Source organism: Botryllus schlosseri, chromosome 14 (assembly GCF_051294905.1).
Source record: "Botryllus schlosseri isolate E-star chromosome 14, Bs_hap1, whole genome shotgun sequence".
Taxonomy (NCBI): domain Eukaryota; kingdom Metazoa; phylum Chordata; class Ascidiacea; order Stolidobranchia; family Styelidae; genus Botryllus; species Botryllus schlosseri.
The window spans coordinates 19,666,389-19,686,663 of NC_137249.1; the positions used below are offsets into that span (position 1 = coordinate 19,666,389).

Below are 20,275 nucleotides of genomic sequence, written 5' to 3' on the forward strand. Positions count from 1 at the left end.
TCACTCCCATGGGTGAGTATACGGGATAAAGATTACAGTGGCGCATCTATCCTATGACGTCATACACAGATCGTAAGATATGTCGAACCAATACACGTCACACTGTCCCAAATACAGGATTCTACGGGTATGAAAGTAACATAAGTTTTCATGTTGTAGCGTTGTTATGTTTGTTATCTGCCACCAATACTTCAAGCATATCAACCATAAATGAGCGTTACAGACCAATGTTGTAACACAATATTCCTACACCAAGGGTGTAACACAGTGGTTCCAAGCTAGGGTTTCCTAAGCTAGTCTCGGGGCGTCAAGAGACATACTCAATACTCATGCACATGATTTGTCATGACGTGCCCGTCTTGGTCATCATTGGTTGAAGGCAATTGGGCGCGATCACTATAGTCGAGTCGTGACTGCTGTAGTGGTACAGTGCGTGCAGTGGCGTACATAGGGCGGTTTGAAACTACATCCTTCTGAAATGCTAATTGCTAATTCTATCTCCAATATAATTATAAGATTGTTTGCAATCAAGCAATTGGCATCACGATGTTGCGTTCCGATCGAACAATACGGCTAAGCCTCGCATTTTTCAAGTGATATCTGAAAGGGAACATCAGAAGATTTGCATTATATATTCATTATCAAGTTTTTGTTTGTGTGACTATTATATTAAATAATAAATTATAAAGGTGTTGCTCATTGTGCTATGGAGTTTCGTTTTTTTGACTCCTCGGTAAATTATAATTTGTGGTTCCACCAATGCTTGCAGATTAGTGTAACTGTTCCCGAGGTTAGTAAAGGCTTAATAGTGTAACACTATCTGCCGTTCCACCTTGTGGGGAAGATAGCGTAGTGATGACGACAAGCGCCTGCCGAATGAGCGACAATGGTTCGATTCCGCGACAGACGTTATTCTGGGCTTCTTTTCCCCAACGTCGCTGTTCTTACGGCAGCAAAAAAGCCCAGAAAAGGGCCCGACGAAAAAGCGCACTTAGGTGGAATGGAAAGAGCAACAACGAGCCGCTGAATAGAGACAAACATCGAAGAAAAGAACTGCGACATCGGGCACTAAGTGGAGGTGAGTGTCAGTTTAAGAGACCGCAATTGCAATCGCAAATGGTCGTTCGGCATCCTCCTATCTGTTCAATACGTCACATTGTGACTTATCGCATCGTGTCTTATCGCATTGTACATTGTGTGTGTCTTGCTCAGATAAAAATATAATCTGTCGTCTATCGATTATCTATAATAGTTGGTCAGTGGCAATCAATTTATCACTATCATTATTATTATATTTCCATAATTCAGCCCCGAAATATTAGGCTAGAGTCATAATGTCAATTCTGGGAACAATTCGGTAAGTAAAATATCTTGCTGCATTTCTACGAATGACTTAATTTGTAGTGATATTCTACTGAAGATAGCACAATATCGTCTACCCGACCGTTATATCTGGAGTAGCATTACCATATCTTAGTGGCCCGAATTCCAGACACTCTTTAGCGCCTACTAGCTTGTTTTAAATATGGGATGTGATAATTGATCACATAATACGTCACACTGGTAATGCTTCGCCCGCCTGTCGATTGTATACAGGAGTGGATTTTCTAAACACAGGTCGTGAATTAACCAGACTTTTGGGGCATCTCGAATTTGAGCTCTGGTGATTGCTAGGGTCGATATTTTAATTTGGTCTGCAACAAACTTCTTCACGGGCCAGATGAAGTTGTTTGGTCCGCCGACCGTGTGTTTGACTGCCCTGTTATACTATTCAGTGAATGAGTGAAATCTGTCTATAATATTAGCTCTTCCATATATTACTATAAAATGCACCAGCAGGTTCCACATCGGTGGTTTCCGACCTTCTTCACTCATCATTTCCAATTTGAAGATGTTCCGTGGCCCAGAGCAAAAAATCATTTCGTTCAACATGTTCGCGATCTCCAGAATAAAGGCGTACTACCTCCATGTTTCGAACCTCTGTCTTTGACTAAAGCATCCAAACAGCCTTAACCAGCTCTAGGAATATACCGTTATCTTATAATGGCGATTACAATTAGACTTAATTCTGTAAATGACGGTTATTTTAATTTATTAACGATAGCATTTTTTGATAGGGCGGTTGTCGCCATATGACAATCAATATAAGTGAAATAGAATCGCGCACAGCGCGAAGAAAAAATACAAATAGCATAAATCTGCTTGAAAATAATATTGTTCATCTTGATTTACGAAAATATTTTCAGCCCACTTCAAGCCTTCAAAATATTCCGGGCATGTAGGCATATTTTAGAATTTCCGCTCGGAGGAAGTTTTTTCAGTGAAATTCCGGACTTGTCCGGTAAAATCCAGACGTATGGCAACTTTAATCTATAGCAATGGTTTTTATGATATATTACTATAGACGTCATGCGACTATCATGTTTACATTTTACCCTGCATTAGTTGCATAATGATATTAATATAATCACAGGTTTTATTATTACCATACATTCAAGACACATAATGTTCACTGCACTACACCAGACTCAATGCGATGCAATAAAACTCAAACTTTAGAATGCAAATATAGACTACACCAGGCAAATGCGGGATTGATCAACTATGTCAGCCCACCAGCAGTTGACGTTTCTATGTCGAACGTGTATCCGAAATAGTCAAAGTCATGTCGATATAGCTGCATCACTTTTTCCACGAGAGGCCGCGGTAGGCTCTGAAATCTTTCGCGAATGGTTTCGACGATGTAGCTCTTGCTAATTTTGTGATATGGCCTTCTCCAGCTTTCGAAACCGGTGCGCTTGTAGAAATTCTTTGTTCCTTTGAATTCCGGGACGGAATGTACCGGAAATGAAGCCATACTTCCGTTGAATCGATGTAGTACCCACCTGTGGTCAGAGATCCATTACAACAAGCATGTAATAGCTATCAATAGCTATCATATTGTGCCTTGAATGTTGCATAGGTGGGAAGAGGGGAATATATTCGACTATTTGATGCAGTTGTTCTTAAACTGGAGGGTGTAAAAATTGTACAAGTTCATTTCGGCAGGTGCTGCAGTATCCGCTACGAGTTGTTTAGTGTTCAACTCGTTGAGCAGAATAAGTCACAATAAATGTGTACCGTAATGTTAATAATGAACGCAAACATAACAGACCAATACATACAATATGCATGCAATATGCATGCAATATGCATGCAATACAGATATCGCATCGGTATCGTATGATATGGTAGTGTTGGATGTAGACCGAATATGTAGGACAGAAAGAGTGATGAATTGAAACAGTGACTATGTGATGTCTTGATTGACATTAAAAATTTAGTAAAATACATATAGCTGTTGTTTTCAGAGTTGACTTGAGTAAATAAAGACGAGATGCGGCGTCGGGTCATTTATAAGATACATAATTGGGATGTCACGTAACAAATATACCATAGATCTTCCGGTGATGTCTCCGCTTTCACCACGAAATTGTACGGAAAACTGCAAGGCGCGCATAATTGCTCGATGGATTTGAAGTGATTATCAACCTCGTCGAGACCGTGGTCGACTATGTACTCGACGAAGTCCCGGAATGATATTGCGTGCTGCTGATCTTCTGTTGAAGTTCTGCCGACGTAACGGGAGATTCCACGCATGGTCTTCATCATCATGTTTTCAGAACGCTCCATAAATCTTCTGGATACGAGTGATACAAATCGGTGTGATGTCGACAGTAACAGTCATATATGATCGTAAAGTACAAATCCTCCTCTGAATCCGAGATTCTAATCCAAGTATCGATGAATATTTTTACTTTATCTGAGATAGATTTATCCAGTACAGCTTGTGTTTAGTCATCAGTGGATGGAATTTTTTAGACACTCATGCAATGTTCCACAGCATTTACTAGCCCACGTAATAATCCTTGTCTGGTTTCGGAAAACATGAAAATCCATATTCAAATCGGATGGAGTCAGATTCGCTTTATCCGTTCAAGTTCGAACCTTAATCTATACTCATCCCTGACTCATATAAGTATTTTTATTCAATACGAGGTACTACAATTGCATCGAAAATTTTAGATAAGTTTAAATTTTGGATCGGGGAGCAAGACTATGTTACGCGGATTTAATTATAGCTTCGGTATCGCGCATTTGTTGCCTATAGAAACGCCAAGCGCGAAAATTTATTAGGGATAAATGAATGGAATTTATCAGTAATATTAGTACCCCCAGCTTTGGTTCTTCGTGCCTCCAAAGGGTACATGCATCACTGGTTAAGAACCCTAGCTCCAGTGAATGACTGAATGTCATGTCCCAGCACATTGGCTTGTAGATAAGAGTCGGCTACTCGGGATTGCTACCGAATGAATTTATTGGATTCCATGAGTTTTCCCCTATCATTAGCCAAGATGTGAAAGTTCACTCAATACGGGGTATTCTTAGATTAATCAAAGTGGTTCCAAACGTGGGCGATACTGCCCCTTGGTGGTAGATATCGATAAACAGGGGAGAAAATGACAAATGGGGCGATTGTGGGCGAAAAAGTACGAGGGGGCGATAGTGGATAAAATGTTCAGTCAGATATATGTAATTACCCGGCAATCGGATACCGGATCGAAACATACGTGGAAAACGGGTTATTCTGGAACTTCTGCGAATGTTGATTAAACATCCTCAGATACCGGGATTTTCAAGGATCACCACGACAATTTGACATTTTTTTGGTAAATTTAATAAGCGATCAGAGTCGGCTGCACAATTTTTCCGTTTATATGTCCACTTCGGTGTATATAAATATATGATGTGGGGAGGGGGGGCGATAAATATTTGTTGAGCATGATAAGCGGGCTATGAGTCGTAAAAGGTTGGAAACCATTAACCTTAACCGATTATAGGCTACCTCTGTTAGGGATAGCGGTAGAAAAAGATACTCTTAATGCGTCACACTCGTGACCACCATGAAGTCGCATTTACTTGCTGGAGTACGTATTTGTGACGTCATTGTGACCAAAAACTTTTGCGTGACTTCCGGCGCGAAATTGCTACTCCTTGCACCACTACCGATCTTTTTACGATGTCACCACTGGAAGTGACCATGTTTTCAAATCACCGATCAGAATCATTAGACTTTTTAAGCCACACTTTATATTATCATCAAATCGTTTCATGATGGGGATGCTTTAAAATCATGCGTTACTCACCTATGAAACTTATTGTTCCATCCTGATATAAGCCGACTGAAGGGATGTCTGACACAAATTATTCTCGTCGTCTGCGGATCGGTCATCAACTCCACCTTCGTGCTCCAGTCTATATTCTTGGCGTATATTCTGTTCTCCATATGCCCCGTCTTTATCCAATGCCCCTCGGGGTGTCGCAGATTGTATACGAGCTTTTGCCTGAAGGCATGCTTGGTACGTTAGGGTTATTGTGTGTTGTTATGAATGCAGGAAATGTCTGGATCGCTACTGGATTCGGCATGCGGAATTTTGTACTGTGATCGTTTTCGTTCGCAAATGAGCGGCTACTTGAGTTTGGCTCTGATTCTTGACAAGCGGCAAAATTGCCAGTTATCTATTCGCACTACACATTATAAATCGCTATATTGCGCATTGGAATGTATTATTGCCTTCGAATGTATCATTTTCTGGTGCGAAAAAGTAGGGTTACCATACGTCCTCCTTTGGGAGGATTTGTCGTCCTTTTTCGGGTTTTGGAAAATGTCCTCCAAGGACGCCTAAATGTCCTCCTCTTTGAGATTTTGTCATCTTTTTGAGAATTTTGGTTAAACACTGGGCAAAATTCGACCGAGATACCATAAAATAGCACTGAACTAACGCTCAGGCGGGTATTTCGGGAGCTGAGCGAAAGTTCACCTTTTTTATAGTCAACCGTCCACGAAGTGAGAGAAATTTACCATTTTTTCAGAATTTTCCAGCGGTATTCTAAGTTTGAAAATTTTGAAAAAGTGTCCTTCTTTCCGATTCCAGAATATGGTAACCCTACAAAAAAGTCACCACACAGCTAATACAAAACAAACTCTTCACTGTTTTTCAACTCTGCTGCAACACAGCATCTTGTTTTGTAAGAATGCGAGAAGCCGATTATTGTCTTATGATTTAAGAACTGCCAACACCAGTCGGATGTATGGTAGAGTACACGTTGATGGTGTCAATTGAATGCGGCCATATAGCATTGCCTCAGATAGGATTCCCGGAGCAGTGACGTCGTCACGGATAAAGGTCGAGTGAGGAAAATCGTGTTTCGTCCCACATAAATAATTAGGGTTATCCTTATCGCGTCAAGTTAATCCATCCGAACGTCGGCAGTATAAAGTGTTCTACCCTAGGCTACATAAGGGGAGTGTAACCTTTGCGATAAGCGGACCGGATGTAGGCCTAAATATCGCAGATATATCATTGGCAACGGTGATAGCGAGACTTAATAATTTGTTCGATACCAGACTACACATGATAATTATAATTATGGTACATTCTTAATGCCCCGAGGCAAATCACATGAAGGGAGAAAAAGTTTTTAATGGTATTGCAAAAATTGTGTTACAAATATTCATGTAGGCCTACACAGCATATGGATAGTTTACTTATTCAGTATTTTGTCCCTTCCTTCTCTGGACATTAAACAGACTATTAGCAGAATAAAAAACAATTTCGCAACTGCACCTATTTCACAATTGGCACTTTTTCGTAGGTTCCAAAATTTGTCTCCTGGGCCCAGGGCTTTGGAGCCGGAGCTCCGGAGCCGTGCATTTTTACCGGAGGTGGAGCCGGAGCCGGAACTCTACATAAAATTAAGATGGAGCCGGAGCCGGAGCCGGAGCTGGAGCCAGTTATTTGAGGGGTAGCTCCGGCTCCGACGTATTTCATAAGATGCAACAACCATATCTGCTGAGTTCACATAATTCAAAAGCAGGACTTCGCGAAATTAGGAATATTTTCCTCTTTGGCGCTACCTTTTCCGACTAACCATGTTCCCTGGGATTTAACAACAGAGCAGTCATATGTTCATGCTCAATTTTCATACATGAGTGCCGAACCTCGGTATGCTAAAACTACCTGTGAATATTGTGGGTATTCGGCATACCCGCAATTTCATCATCAGCACAACCTTGTTGGCCAATTGTACGGTTCGAAAATAATGATCACTATGTATTACGCGAAATGGGAGAGAGGATAAAAACGTAATTTCGTTGCACATGTCGATATGACGAGCACGAGCCAAGAAATTCCATCTCATCGTTGCTATGAATCGAATGAGCAAATACTCGTTCTTTCGTGATAGTTCTATAATCGAGCCGCGAAATTGGACAGTGTTGTATGCAATTATGCATGCGAATTGGAATTCATTACTGCGCATGATCGTCATTCACTCCAGTGAGGATTTTCGAGCATAAATAGGGGATGGCAGAAGAGTAGCCCAAAATGCCGTTACACTTAGCAAACATTTGTCGCGGTGCGAGCTACTCAATGCGATGTCAGGAGCCCATGGTATTTTATGTTACAGATAAATTACTGATTTGATACGCGATTTCCAATTTGTAATCATCTGTTTCGTAAATTCATTCTTGACGTCTATGCTTGATGCTTTCGTATTCCCGGATTATCGCGCACTGTGACTGGTAAATGTGAAAAGTGCATAATACTGCATAGTTTCATTCGTTATGGGCATGGCGCGATGTGCATGGCACAGTGTTTAATTCGATGATTCGATTCGTCAAAACGGTAAAATAGTATATTCCGATAAACTGATCGACACCGGATGGACTGGTAACGAGTGCACCAATATCGAACGTCAAACCATTGGCCATTTGGTACAAATCGAATTTCTATTGATCAGGTCGTGATATCCGCCCATATTGCTCTTACTACAGTTACAGCTGAATATTATTTATTAATATAATCGCAAATTTAAAGATTGAATTGAGCTGTATTGCTTAATGTTAACGATTACAGTGCCAGTGTTGAAACGCCGCCTCAGAATTTTAATGCTTTACACATCAATGGCATGGAGTAAAGTGCGCTCTAGCGCAACTACGATGTTATCGACAATTGACAAGTATTCATTATGACGTCACAAGCCGGCACGGCAGCATCTATGTCTTCGCTGCTGCATCCGATGTTACTGCCGGCTGCAGACTCTAGATTACTATAGATCAGTGTTGGGATCAAGTCACTACCTTCGAGTCACGAGTCATCTCGAGTCATTGCAGATTTTGACTCGAGTCAAGTCAAGTCAATCGATTTTCAAAGGTGACTCGGGTCAAGTCAAGTCACTAATATTTTGGAGGTGACTCGAGTCAAGTCGAGTCAAGTCAAGTCAAGTCACGAGTCAAGTCACAATTCAAGACAAATTGACTTTTCGAAGTATGAGTGATGATTCAAAGTCATTACATTTGCTAGCTGCATGAAAGACAGATTAATTAATCATTTATTTCAATCAAATAACGAATATCTAGTTAAATATACATGCAAAAAGAAGGTGTATCCCTCACGCACACGTAGAACTGCTAATAAAGTACTTGAGTAACTGTACAGCTACATGCTACAGTCATTTCTTATCAGTCAAAATATAGGACCTAATACGAAGCTTCGAGAAGTTGAAACAAATTGATATGGTACAATAGCCTACACTACCCATCTATACACCTCCGTGAGAATATAAACGCACACAATATATTCGTTCGATTTAAATGATACAAGAGGATTGGCAAATGTGAACACTTGGCAATGTAAGCATTGAGCCGTCTAAGAATCAGAGACACATTGCTATTTAGATTAATTTTCTACTTTGCGGTCAATTTATTTGTGATCTAACAATTGAGGAACCTTGTAACATACAATCATTGAATGACTGGTTGTTCTCACAAGTGACACCGACATATCTCGAACAATCCGAACATACACAAGATGCAGTGATTTAATCGACACCGCTTACTTAATGACTTGAAATTGACGCGTAAATTTTGCTCCGAGTCACGAGTCAATGCACATTTTTGAAGCTCCGAGTCAAGTCAAGTCATACGAAAAAGTTGATTCGAGTCTGACTCGAGTCAAGTCATGACTCGAGTCATCCCAACACTGCTAACTAACATACGGGTAAATTAGTAATCTATATAGACCAGGGGGCAACCTTTTCGGCTAAAGGGACACATGGAATTGACGAACGAGTGCGCTGCCCACCAGCCGCTCCAGGCGCGTAATATTTTCAAAGGTAATATTATCATTACTTGGGTATATTGCGGGTCGACTGTATTCCGCCCGCTGGGCTCAGTTTGCAAGGACAGGACTATTCGGCATCTGGACATATTGGTAGCGAAGATTTCCGCTAATATACGACAATCATTTTGTGCCAACATTTCATCGTCGACGATCTTTCTGCGAGCGCAAACGCGAAAAGACTTTTTCTCGTAATTGCGAATATAGTTTCATTTTCAGGAAGGGGTAGGCTACAAAGCAAGAAATCGTGTGACAATTAAACACGCGAAGCGTGAAGAATAATTTTACTACTTTACTAAAAGTGTGACTGGACCCTGGATCTGCCAATGCGTCGGAAATGATATTTTAGTAATCAACATCACAAGTGTCGCGGCCAGACTAATCATATTTTTGGTTGGCCTTGCAAGTTTACAATTTGTACAATTCAATTTCGATAATATAATGGGAAATTAGCTTGCGGGCTGCTCAAAAACATCTCGCGGGCCACATATGGCCCAGAGGCCGCGGGTTGCCCACTCCTGATACAGACAGACACCTTCGATAGTTTTCAGAGCCGGAGCCGGAGCTGGCCACGGAGCAGTGATAATAATGCGACTCTGGAGTTGGAACCGGGGCTATTGTATGATAGAAGAAAGCTCCGGAGCCGGAGCTGAAGCAATGCAAATTTAGGGCTGCTCCAAAGCCCTGCCTGGGCCACGCGTTTCACATCCCTGCCTAATTTAACTGGACTTAGTGGGATCCGGCAGTAGGTGATAAAAGCAACATTAGTAAATAATGAGCGGTTACGGAAATGAATTCTGCAATTGTGGATTATGTAGTTGCCGATTGTCAAGCGGGAATCCTAGGTGGTGCGTCGTGCTAAAGCATATGACTACTTGTCAACCTGCCTACCTTAGAGAATTACATGAAACAATAACTTTATATTGTTGATTTATTCACTAAAAGCTTATCGACTGACTCTCACCAGCACGGAAGGTCAGTAAAACGGTGATTAAAACAAGAAATGAATGAAATCAACGGAATATTTCGTGCATTTCGAATTTGATTCAAGGTATTGATGACGTTCGCTACCAATGTGAGTCATTCCAACAGTTTATACTGAAGAAAATTACAAAATGAAGCTAATTGCTTCGTGTAATTCTGAAGTTCTGTGCCCTAAATACCTTGTTTACATTTAAGGACAGTCTTGTCTGCTGTATTTCTGTCTATAATTGAACTGACTTTGACTAGTCCACGGAAGCTGCTTCAATTTCATCAGCATTACTTGATAGCCAGTAGTAATGTGGGGAAATACCTACCAGCTTGTGCTACCCGCTTTTTGGACATAGCACACAACTAATCGCCGCTTGGGAGCGGTAATGAGCTGCACATCGTCAAGCCAACTCTTGGTCTTCACATAGCCTTCGCAGGCCTGAAATAGACGACGGATAAGATCTTTATTACAGAGCGAACTGCGAAATGAAATCCGTATAAGGTAATGCAAGAGAAGTGCGATACTTAAGAGCAATATACAAACCAGTCAAACTCAACTGCTTTCGATTATTGAGTGCGCGAATGGGCCCGGATCTACAGCTAATAATTGTGCCTTATTGATACTGACTATATGCCGGGAGTTTAGTGTGAGCTATATTGTTCTTTTCTATGCATGGTGTTTGGACTACATTGATCATTTTACACCAGGCCGAAATTCTTTATTATGTTTCGAAATTTACCGACTTTTAGCACGGCCTCCTTCTAGGCTTCTTAAGACACCACTTACGCGGATCATATGGCGAGGACGAGCCTAGATAAACCTCCGACACTTAGGTAGGAATCTGGAGTCGACCTCGGTCGGACTCGAACTCGTAATCCATTGGTGCCGCAGCTGTGGAACCTAGGCCTACCACTACGTGAACGTAACACCCATTGTGGGTTATGATCGTACGTGTTGACTAAGTGAATGTCATGGCGAGGTGAACGATTACCCCGTCCAAGTTTAAAATATTGAATCCCCTGTTCAGGCCCCACTTTGATGAACTCGTCATTAGGGATGGGCACACCTATGTGAGTATTCGAGTCCTATCCAGGTATCCTATTGTAATGATTGAAGTCGTCGAAAAGTCTTGTGTGATATTTTATCAACACGAACACTATAGTTTCAATTCTATGTTTTCATCGCCCGATGCAATATCGAATCCTCGGCTAGCAGTAGTTCAGCAACGAAAACCATGTTGCTGAAGGATACTAATAGTCATGGTATTACTTTTCGTCAAATAATGATCGACCATAAAAAATAATCACAGTGTGCTGGCCAAAAGGAGAATCATTTAATTTTGGATGACATTTTGGATATTTGAATCTTTCAAGTCAGTATGACTGTAATGATATCCTGATTGGTAATACGCGAATTCTCGCCTGGACTCGGCGGATTGAAATCATCCAGATGCTCGATTTTGTCCAGCCGTATACTAGCGATGCTTCACGCGATTCAACATGTGCAATGCTCATATCGAAACGTCTTTGAGTGGTACATTAAGAGATCTTTCAGACTGTAATGCGTGCCGTTAAATCTAGACAACAGATGCTGTAATTACGCAGATTAATGGGCGGTATAGTTGAAACTAGATTGTGAACGCACTGTTAGTTAATGGTCAATACAGCACCTCTGAATTAATGCGTCATATGGCATTAGCCACGACACGCTTCATTACTACTCACCCTCTCCAAGCGCATCCTGCGAGAATCGTAACGCTTTCGCACCGGCACCGAATAAATTAACTTCCAGAAATAAGAAGGATTCCAGACTTGCACGAATGATTTTTGGGGAAATCGAACAGCTGAAACATAATTACGCATTCGTCCATCAGTGGTATCTAAATCTAACTGTATTGTTGTATTGGAGTAAGTCAGAAATAGATTTTTTTTATCGATGCGGAACCTAGGCACCGATTAAATTGAGAGGTTGGCTTCAGAGAAATCATCCCGCAATACAGCAAAGGTAATTGGCTTTTAAAGTTGTTCACTTTCGGCTCTCCACAACGCAAATGTGCAATATATCGTAATGCGATGGATGGAAATTGCCGATCGAACTCTGACTCTTTGGTGAACATAACGACGGTTGCGGTTCATCATTTAAAATCAAAGACAGGATATTGCACGTATGCATAGATGCAATCATTACCTGCGGAGTGTCTTGAAGCGTTCCCTATCGCACGGAATTGAGAACGGCGTCTCGGAGCATCAATATTTCGCTCATCATAGAACACTTTGTAAATAATTACCATCAGAATCAAAAGTATCGACACATACGAAGACAAATTCTCCTTCAGTAGCCTCTTGCATTTCAACATGTTACATCCGCCCTACCTATGCAAACCGTCTTCAGCCTCCACGTAATAATTTGAATTAACAACAAGTCCGATTTCTACATTAATAGCGAAGGACACCCATTGCCCAGCACACTAAGAGGTATCAGCAATTTCTTTTTTTATCAGCAAGACTTACTTGTACCTCTCCAGACGGATACGCAATGCATCACAAATTGTAACATTGAGGTTGATATTCCGAAGATAATTACTGACAGGGGAACATCACACGTAGTATAAAGACGATATCCCTACCTGTCATATTGATTCTGCATCTCAAATGAGGATCTAATTAGTCGTTTGGCAAATAGCAAGTCACGGCAATAATGATGGAGGAGTTTGTAAGCAGGAATATAGATGAAAGATGACTTGCGCATGAAGTTGCAATGTTTGGGATTTTGTTCACGTTTCAACCGCCAAATGCCGATATCTAATCGTTGTATACCATTGTTTCTCAAACTTGTTCATATCGCGTACCACTAATTTGTTGTTTACCACACGGTGTACCACTAACTTGTTTTTCACTGCACGGCGTGCCACCTGAATTACTTATCTTACTTGAATGTACCGGTGTTTATTGGTTATTCCTGTTAGTACTATACCGCAACACCAATGGATAGCAAGAAAACACCATTTAGTGAGATAATTGCAACTTTTTCTTATGCAGAAGCTCGCAAATCTGAGGTATGACATTACTCACAGCACCCTTCGCGTAACACCTAAAAAGCTCTCGCGTACCACAGTCTGAGAACCACTGTTGTAACGGTGAGGTGGTTAACGTAGCCATCATTAGTACGAAAGTAGAAGTAAGAAGTAACATCGTAAATTTCAACTCAAGCATAAATAAAAGAAAAGATTCCAAGTATATGAAAGGGTAAGTATTCTATTCTGAAACTGTTACGTAGAAGTAGTCTGACATCGCAACCACTTGAGTAAATAAACAAGACTACTTCGAGCACTTAGAAAAGTAGAAGTACTTCTTATTACCCTCTACTGCGTATACGTATGTATGGAGTACCAAGCTCCTATGTATAGTAGCAATGACGTGTGGTGAGGTTCATGGTTGGTGAGACCTTGGCCCGTTTAGAGTAAGATTTAAAAATATATAAACTGAAATTGTTAGCTGAATCAGTTAACGATTTGTTTGTTATCGCATTAGCAATCTTGCCGTGCAGGCTACGTAAGATGCTACTATAATATCTACAATTGGAGGTAGATGTGGCTGAAAATTACATAACAGCTACTTCAGTGAGGGTATATGTATTTGCTCTCCCCTACATGTTGTCCGTCACAACATACATGATTCATCACACCGTCGGATTGCGAAGTCGACTGCGCATTGTATCACTGCACTGGGATTGTCGCGGAGTTAGCAAACAATGAGTGAGGCAAATTCGTCTGTGCTTCACCTCTTTATAGTTTCTCTGCGTTGTCATTGCACGAAAAAAGGCGAATTTCACATCCCTTCGTGATTTTGAGCGCGGGTTCTGGTGTTCTGACATCATCAATGTTCAGATATTAAGAATCAGTGCGACATCAGTGCATCAGCCGACGTTATGACGGAAATATGTCAACTATCTAAAGTTCGTTCTCTTCGTGACTGCCTAATCGCGTCGAGCAAGTGCGACGGTGAAGACATCGTGCCATGTAACGGGTTAAGGAATGACGCGCAGCCGCGACAGCTGGAGCGTGAAGGTCCAGTGGAAATTTAAATAAATTGCAGCTCCATTACAGCGGCGTTCTGAAGGAAATGACTGCGGCCAATTTTTCTTTTCGTTTTGTCCTTCAATTTGAGACCACATCATTTTTTAGAGCGCAGTGCCCTTTTAATTGGAGAGATGGAATTCGCCAGTTATCTGATCAAGACCTTGAACATACTTGCAACAGAATATGTCCGTATCGTCCGACCATTCTCACCCGAAAGACTTCGCGGAAACTGGAACCAATGTACCTTCAAAGTTTGATAATGAAATCAATGAGAATAAGAAATGGGAGTACAGTGTACTTAAACTCGATAGAAAAGGAGAATGTCAGTTTCTGTTATGCATCAGGTATTCCTCAATTCAGAGCCCCTTCCCACGGATGTTGCCTTTTAAATTCGTCCGCTGAGACCACCCGGAGACTGTGTGTAGTAGTTGATAACGAAAGGACACAAAAATTATTAATTAGGAACAAAGCCATTTTCTTCAGCATCCTTAATGGAACTACAGGTAGAAGATTTTGAAAATTATGCCCATTGCACAATTAGCTGCATCAGTAAATCTTTGTGGTGTTACAGATGTACGTTGTCGCTGCATAACCCGTTGCGAAACTTCCTACACGACTTCTTCACTGTTGCACTAGCTCGGCTTAGTTTCTCGGCGCGACCTTCGAGTCCAATTTTTTTAGGTGTAAGGTGGAAAACATGTGATGCGCCACTCCATTTGCTTACACATGATGCTACAGTACGGAGTGTAATTGTAACTTGCAACATAGGTGTAATCATCAACTTGGTTGATATTGGTCTGTCGGCCTACGTTAACGATACTGTTGTGTGCAAATGCCTTCTGATGCGATGACGAATTAATGGAGAGATGCATGTATACCAATCCACAAGAATGATGTAATTAAGGTGGTGCCATTTGTGCCACATTCTTTTTGATACCAAATGATGGTATTTTTGTAATGCATATGGCACGGCACAGGGACAATGTCTATTGACCAATTATGTCTTCGGGAACTTCGACTTCATTCGGTTGATTCTCTGTAGAGGTCTCTTTGCAATATTAATGGTGAATTTGAATATGTCTTTGAGAATTTGCGATCGTGCTTGAAGGTGCCGAATCTGAAGGCTGTTATGGCTACTAAACATCTACGTCACAGTGCCGACCAACGTGATTTTTACGACAACTCAACTGCTCGCTGCAACACGCAAAGAAGCTCTTTCTGCACTTCGGCAAAGTAACACGCTGGTTTATGAATATTAGTGACATTGTGATTTTAGCTACTTGAAAAACACGAAACAATGTTTATACGACCGCATAAAACAGCATCTCCCTAGATTTATAAGCACACGTGCATCACGCTCACCGTAATGCCGTTCACACTTGCATTTGTTTTCCTAGGAGTCGACTTTTTTATCATAATACGCTAACCAATTCTGTAAGTACAGAAAGAGCTCTAAAAATAGTACATTGAGCTTAAGCGCTCTCTTCGCACGAATGTTCGAAATTTCGTGCTCGTGACGGGATATGAAATGAAATGAGCCCGAATATTTTCGGTTGACACTTATCAGGGGTAATCGTCAGTAACTAGTAGAGAATTAGAAAGAACATTGTATATCAACTAGCGTATCACAAAATAGGCCATCACCGGCATGAAATTTCGAATTATTGGGCAAAGAGTACGTCGAACTTAAGCGCTCTCTCCGCCCCGATTATTTGAAGTTTCATTTCGGTGACGTCATATTTTGTGATACGATTGTTGATATACAATGTTCTTTCCTATTCTCTACTAGTTGGTGACGATTACCTCTGACGAGTCCCAGCCGTAAATATTCTGGTTGATTCCAATATGACTATACTATTCGATTGTATTTTGAAGTTCCGTACCTCAAAAGTGCTCCTCATACCCATACAACCATATATAACGCAAGTTGTAATGAGAACCCATGCTGTTGCATCATATGGAAGCAAAGTGAGTGACGCACCATATGATTCCAAGTAATACCTAACGATATGGGGCTATAAGATGAAGGTCGCGTCGATAAACTAGTATTTCATCACGTGCCAGAAATTCCGAAAAGGGATATAAAGCGAAGACGCGCCATCTCGACACCATATAAGTTTATTAGGCAGGCGGAGTGCAAAAAAGAAAAATTTAACAATATTTTAGCTGCAATTTCGTTTGGTGACTTTCTGAAAAAAAAATTTGTGACCATCTTTTCCGATGTTATCTTGTCTTGAATTTGAGATCAGGGTACCACGCGGAACATGAACCCCATGGTCAAAACCTCTGACAATGTTCCCTCTAATTTTTCAAGAGTCTGCGCAAACACGCCAACTCACTGCGCAGGCCCTCGGACAACAGTGCGCAGCCACCCTCCAATAGGGTGATAAACTAACTACTGGGGGGCTTAGCCCCCCAGACCCCCCTACGGCTCTAGGCTTTTTTCGGTACTTATCATGTACATTGGGTGCCTATTTAGTAGTAGTGTCCCTAAATGGCATCGGCCAATATGATCGGGAATTGCATATATATTGCTATCAATTTTTATCCTCTCCATGCTCATATAATCAGATTTACCGGTAGAGCTGATCCAGTGAGGTGTGTTGGAATAGATAAGCCCTCTAAATAATAATAAAACCTCTTCGGGCGTACCCATTGATATAATGACTTCGTTACATGATGCTATTTCGTGACCCCCTATCTGCTATGTCAAAAGATATTGAAATAGCCAAAACGTACTAAAGTAAAAGACGTACACGATTTTAAATTGGTATCTCTTAACTGGAAAATAATGTTCTCTCGATATGGCATTTGCCTTGATGTGGGACTCGGATCAGGACAGGAACATTCGGCGTCGGCCATTTAGGCGCCTATGGACATGGACAATTACACATATATTTGCACATATCGAAGCCAAAGGTTTTCTCGCTGCTGATCGTTCTGGCGCACTTCTTGGCGTCGCATGCTACATAGACTTCAACTTCATATGTCTTGACGCGTCATGGTGCGGTATTGGCCGACGCCCAACTGCCCATTTCTATAAATCATGCGTAATTTTTGACGGGAGAGGGTACCCAATAATCAGAATCTGACAATAAGAAAACGCGCGTGGCGCGAAAAAAAATTCCTGAAAAATTCCAAACGAATACACCATAATTTATGTTACTTCTTGGAATAATTTTGGAGACCCTTCGAGCTCATCCCCTCCCATTGGGGGGTTTGGGGTGCGAAAATTAAGGTCATGAGTAAATCTTACGCAATTCTCATGCCACGCGGAGAGGACTATATTCGATAGTTTCTCGTAGATTAACTTAGAGCTAGCCCATTGCTATTTATAACTTTGTTAAACCATGTTACTTCGCCATTCCCAGAAAATAATGCGCTATTGAAATGATATCAGTATCGCTCACGTGTACGAGGCCATATTTAAAAAATATCTTCCATGAGGCGCAGGTGATTGTGAACTCTCATTTCTTTACGGAGCGCAATAGTTACCTTTGCGGGCGCACTTGGACCTCGCTTTCAGACTTCGGTGATAACACTATTTGGCCCTGGCAATATTCCATCTTCATTTTCACGAATCTGCGCGTCTGAGTGGTCCATTGGACAACAGTGTGCAACAACTTTAAAAAAAACATCATTTCTGATTTTTTGTGCGTGGCGTATATTTTCTCTGCGCAGAGACCGTTTCAGCACTGCGCATTTGCGCACGTGCGCAGCTTAGAGGGAACATTGACCTCTGGTATAGAGCATGGGTTCTTTTACCAGGGATGGTGGTACGAAGGGTGTACGAGATGCAGTGTGCGCAATTTTAGCGGTATTTGTGAAGAATGCGTAACAGTAGTGAGGGTTGATTTTTCAAATACTGAGTTATATTGCATCAACGACAAGTAAAATCCCAATACTCTGTCACTATCTGGGAAGCCTTGACACGTCGATTGGTCCTACCTCAGTGTCCAGAATATGTTCTCAGTTACGTGCAAATGTCTCTCTGTGCAGCTATGATGAACCTGCAGCAATCTCCAAAAGTGCAACGAAATATGTATGGTCATAATTATACCAAATTATCTTTAATGCAGCACAGAACTGGCAATTTTCGTTGTGGTCGCATAAAAGGTACGGTATCGAACTTTCCACGTCACCCATTGTGTTATGACGTTATACTGATTATGTGACACCCGATTAAAAGCCGAATTATCGATTTTACCCAGCCCTAGGAGCCAAATCGGGTGGTTATTGCATTGCGACGTCATATTTCCGGCCCTCGTATAGATATGGTCATTGGTCATTGACAAAAAAGCAACATAATAAGTCCGATTTGAACGATTGTTCATGCGCAGTAAATGTTGTTCAAATTGTAGGACTGCTTTAGTATATGCATTCAACACGTAAGTTGTAAATTTATTGAGTATATATTATTACTACAATTTTATTTACCTCTGATGGTCATGGTATGAGGAAATTCTATAAGAGCCCAAGGCGTGCGAGCCCTAAGACTAAGAATGTCATAAAATACTGGTACAGAGCGTTCAATCTGATGATAAAAAGTCGTTTGCATGCAGACTTTAGTTCGCCAACGGTGAACAGGTTTGACTCAGAGTCATTTCGATTCGAGTTTCATGACTTGATTTACAATCACAGCAGTGTACGTTGCAAGAAAACGTTCAAATCGTACAGTAGATCTTCCCATAGCAGATGCACTTTTCAGAGCAACATTACGTCAAGCAGGCCGTGCATTCGTGCGGTGTAGTAAATTCGTTCCTGTCAGGGAACAAAACAATCGATCAACTGATAATGCCCTCTTCAACTACATAATTATTACTACAATACACCCATGACATGCTGTGAGAACGTTGAGTTCAATGCTCTGACAAGGTTCGTGTTATTGTCAGTCATTGTTAATGATCACTTGATCAGCCGACGTACCGATATTCTCGACGGATATCTGCATCTCATACCACACAAAGTTCGTTCACAATGTTGAAGAATAGCTGCATTGTCTATCACCTCGAATTACATTAAACGCTCTCGTACAGACGTTTCAATACGCCTTCACGCAATGCATGTGGGATCCCATGAATGCTTCATCAGGAAGCCAGCAATGACGTACACCACAAACCGGATGTACCATGAGAATACAATCGATGCTTGCGTATGCCTCAGCTTGAGTACGCCCTGTTTCTTGTAGCGGTAACCGAAAGCAGTGCAAGTCGGTGTGCAGTTGTCAGTTATTTAGAAACAGTGATGTCTGCACGGAAGTGCGTTGACGTTTCAATGATAATGTCAGTTCAGTATGCTGCCTTTAATTTCATGCTCAACCATCGATTACTATAGTGCAGGCTAGCTATGACATCTTTTATAATCTGAAACCGTAGCGATTGATGAACAGGCTCATAATATGCAGTTGGGGTAGCGGTGCGCATTTTAGATGATTCCTGTATCTGCCAAGAGTTACTGTTTTGAGGTTTGTCTATGACATTTGTGTTAGGGGCTGTGCGAGCTCCTAATATGTTTGACTTCGTGCAGTGGTTCCCAAACGGTGGGGAAGTCAATGATTTCTTGTGGGGAATAGACGCATTTGTTCAAAATTATATACAGGACAGTCTGCATATTCACGGAGACACATGCGCAATCACCGTTACCAGTTAACTGCTCTGGAATGTATGAATCGAAAATTATATGCGTGCTGTTCACAAAAGCCCATTTTTAGCTCTGGATGGCCATGGCCAATGATGGCGTCACAAACACATCCAGCACGACTATAGTTTGACGTGAAACAACGCTTTCGCGAAATTTTGAGCGTTACTGGTATCGGTTCACAATACGTTTTATCTTGCAGTTGAAGGCGATTGTCTTGCGTACTGGTGTGGTTGTGTGTTTTGTGTAGTCAAACCAGCAGGTAGCTGCTCTGTAATGACAAAAGCGCTGGGTAGTGGGGGGCAGGATCGTAACTGTCGCACCCCAAACCCCCCAATTGGGGGGCGAGCTCGAGAGGCCCAATAT

At 41.4% G+C, this 20,275-nt stretch overlaps 1 protein-coding gene across 1 annotated transcript; it reads right to left on the reverse strand.

Moving 5' to 3' along the window:
- Nucleotides 1-1,786: 1,786 nt before the first annotated feature.
- Nucleotides 1,787-11,245, reverse strand: LOC145455954 (carbohydrate sulfotransferase 12-like). Its single transcript, XM_080333986.1, has 5 exons — nucleotides 11,229-11,245; nucleotides 10,520-10,672; nucleotides 5,187-5,384; nucleotides 3,434-3,679; nucleotides 1,787-2,885 (listed from the first exon to the last, which is right to left on the reverse strand). The coding sequence occupies exons 1-5, from the start codon at nucleotides 11,243-11,245 to the stop codon at nucleotides 2,603-2,605; spliced, it is 897 nt and encodes a 298-aa protein (XP_080190112.1). The 3' UTR covers nucleotides 1,787-2,602.
- Nucleotides 11,246-20,275: the final 9,030 nt, after the last annotated feature.

Bases quoted from the DNA above. Each gene is read 5' to 3' on its own strand.
- LOC145455954 (XM_080333986.1), bottom strand. The intron at 5,385-10,519 runs GTAGGTATTTCC...GCATGCCTTCAG, and splicing joins AAAGCGGGTAGCACAAGCTG to GCAAAAGCTCGTATACAATC. The intron at 2,886-3,433 runs GTATATTTGTTA...CTCTGACCACAG, and splicing joins ACATCACCGGAAGATCTATG to GTGGGTACTACATCGATTCA.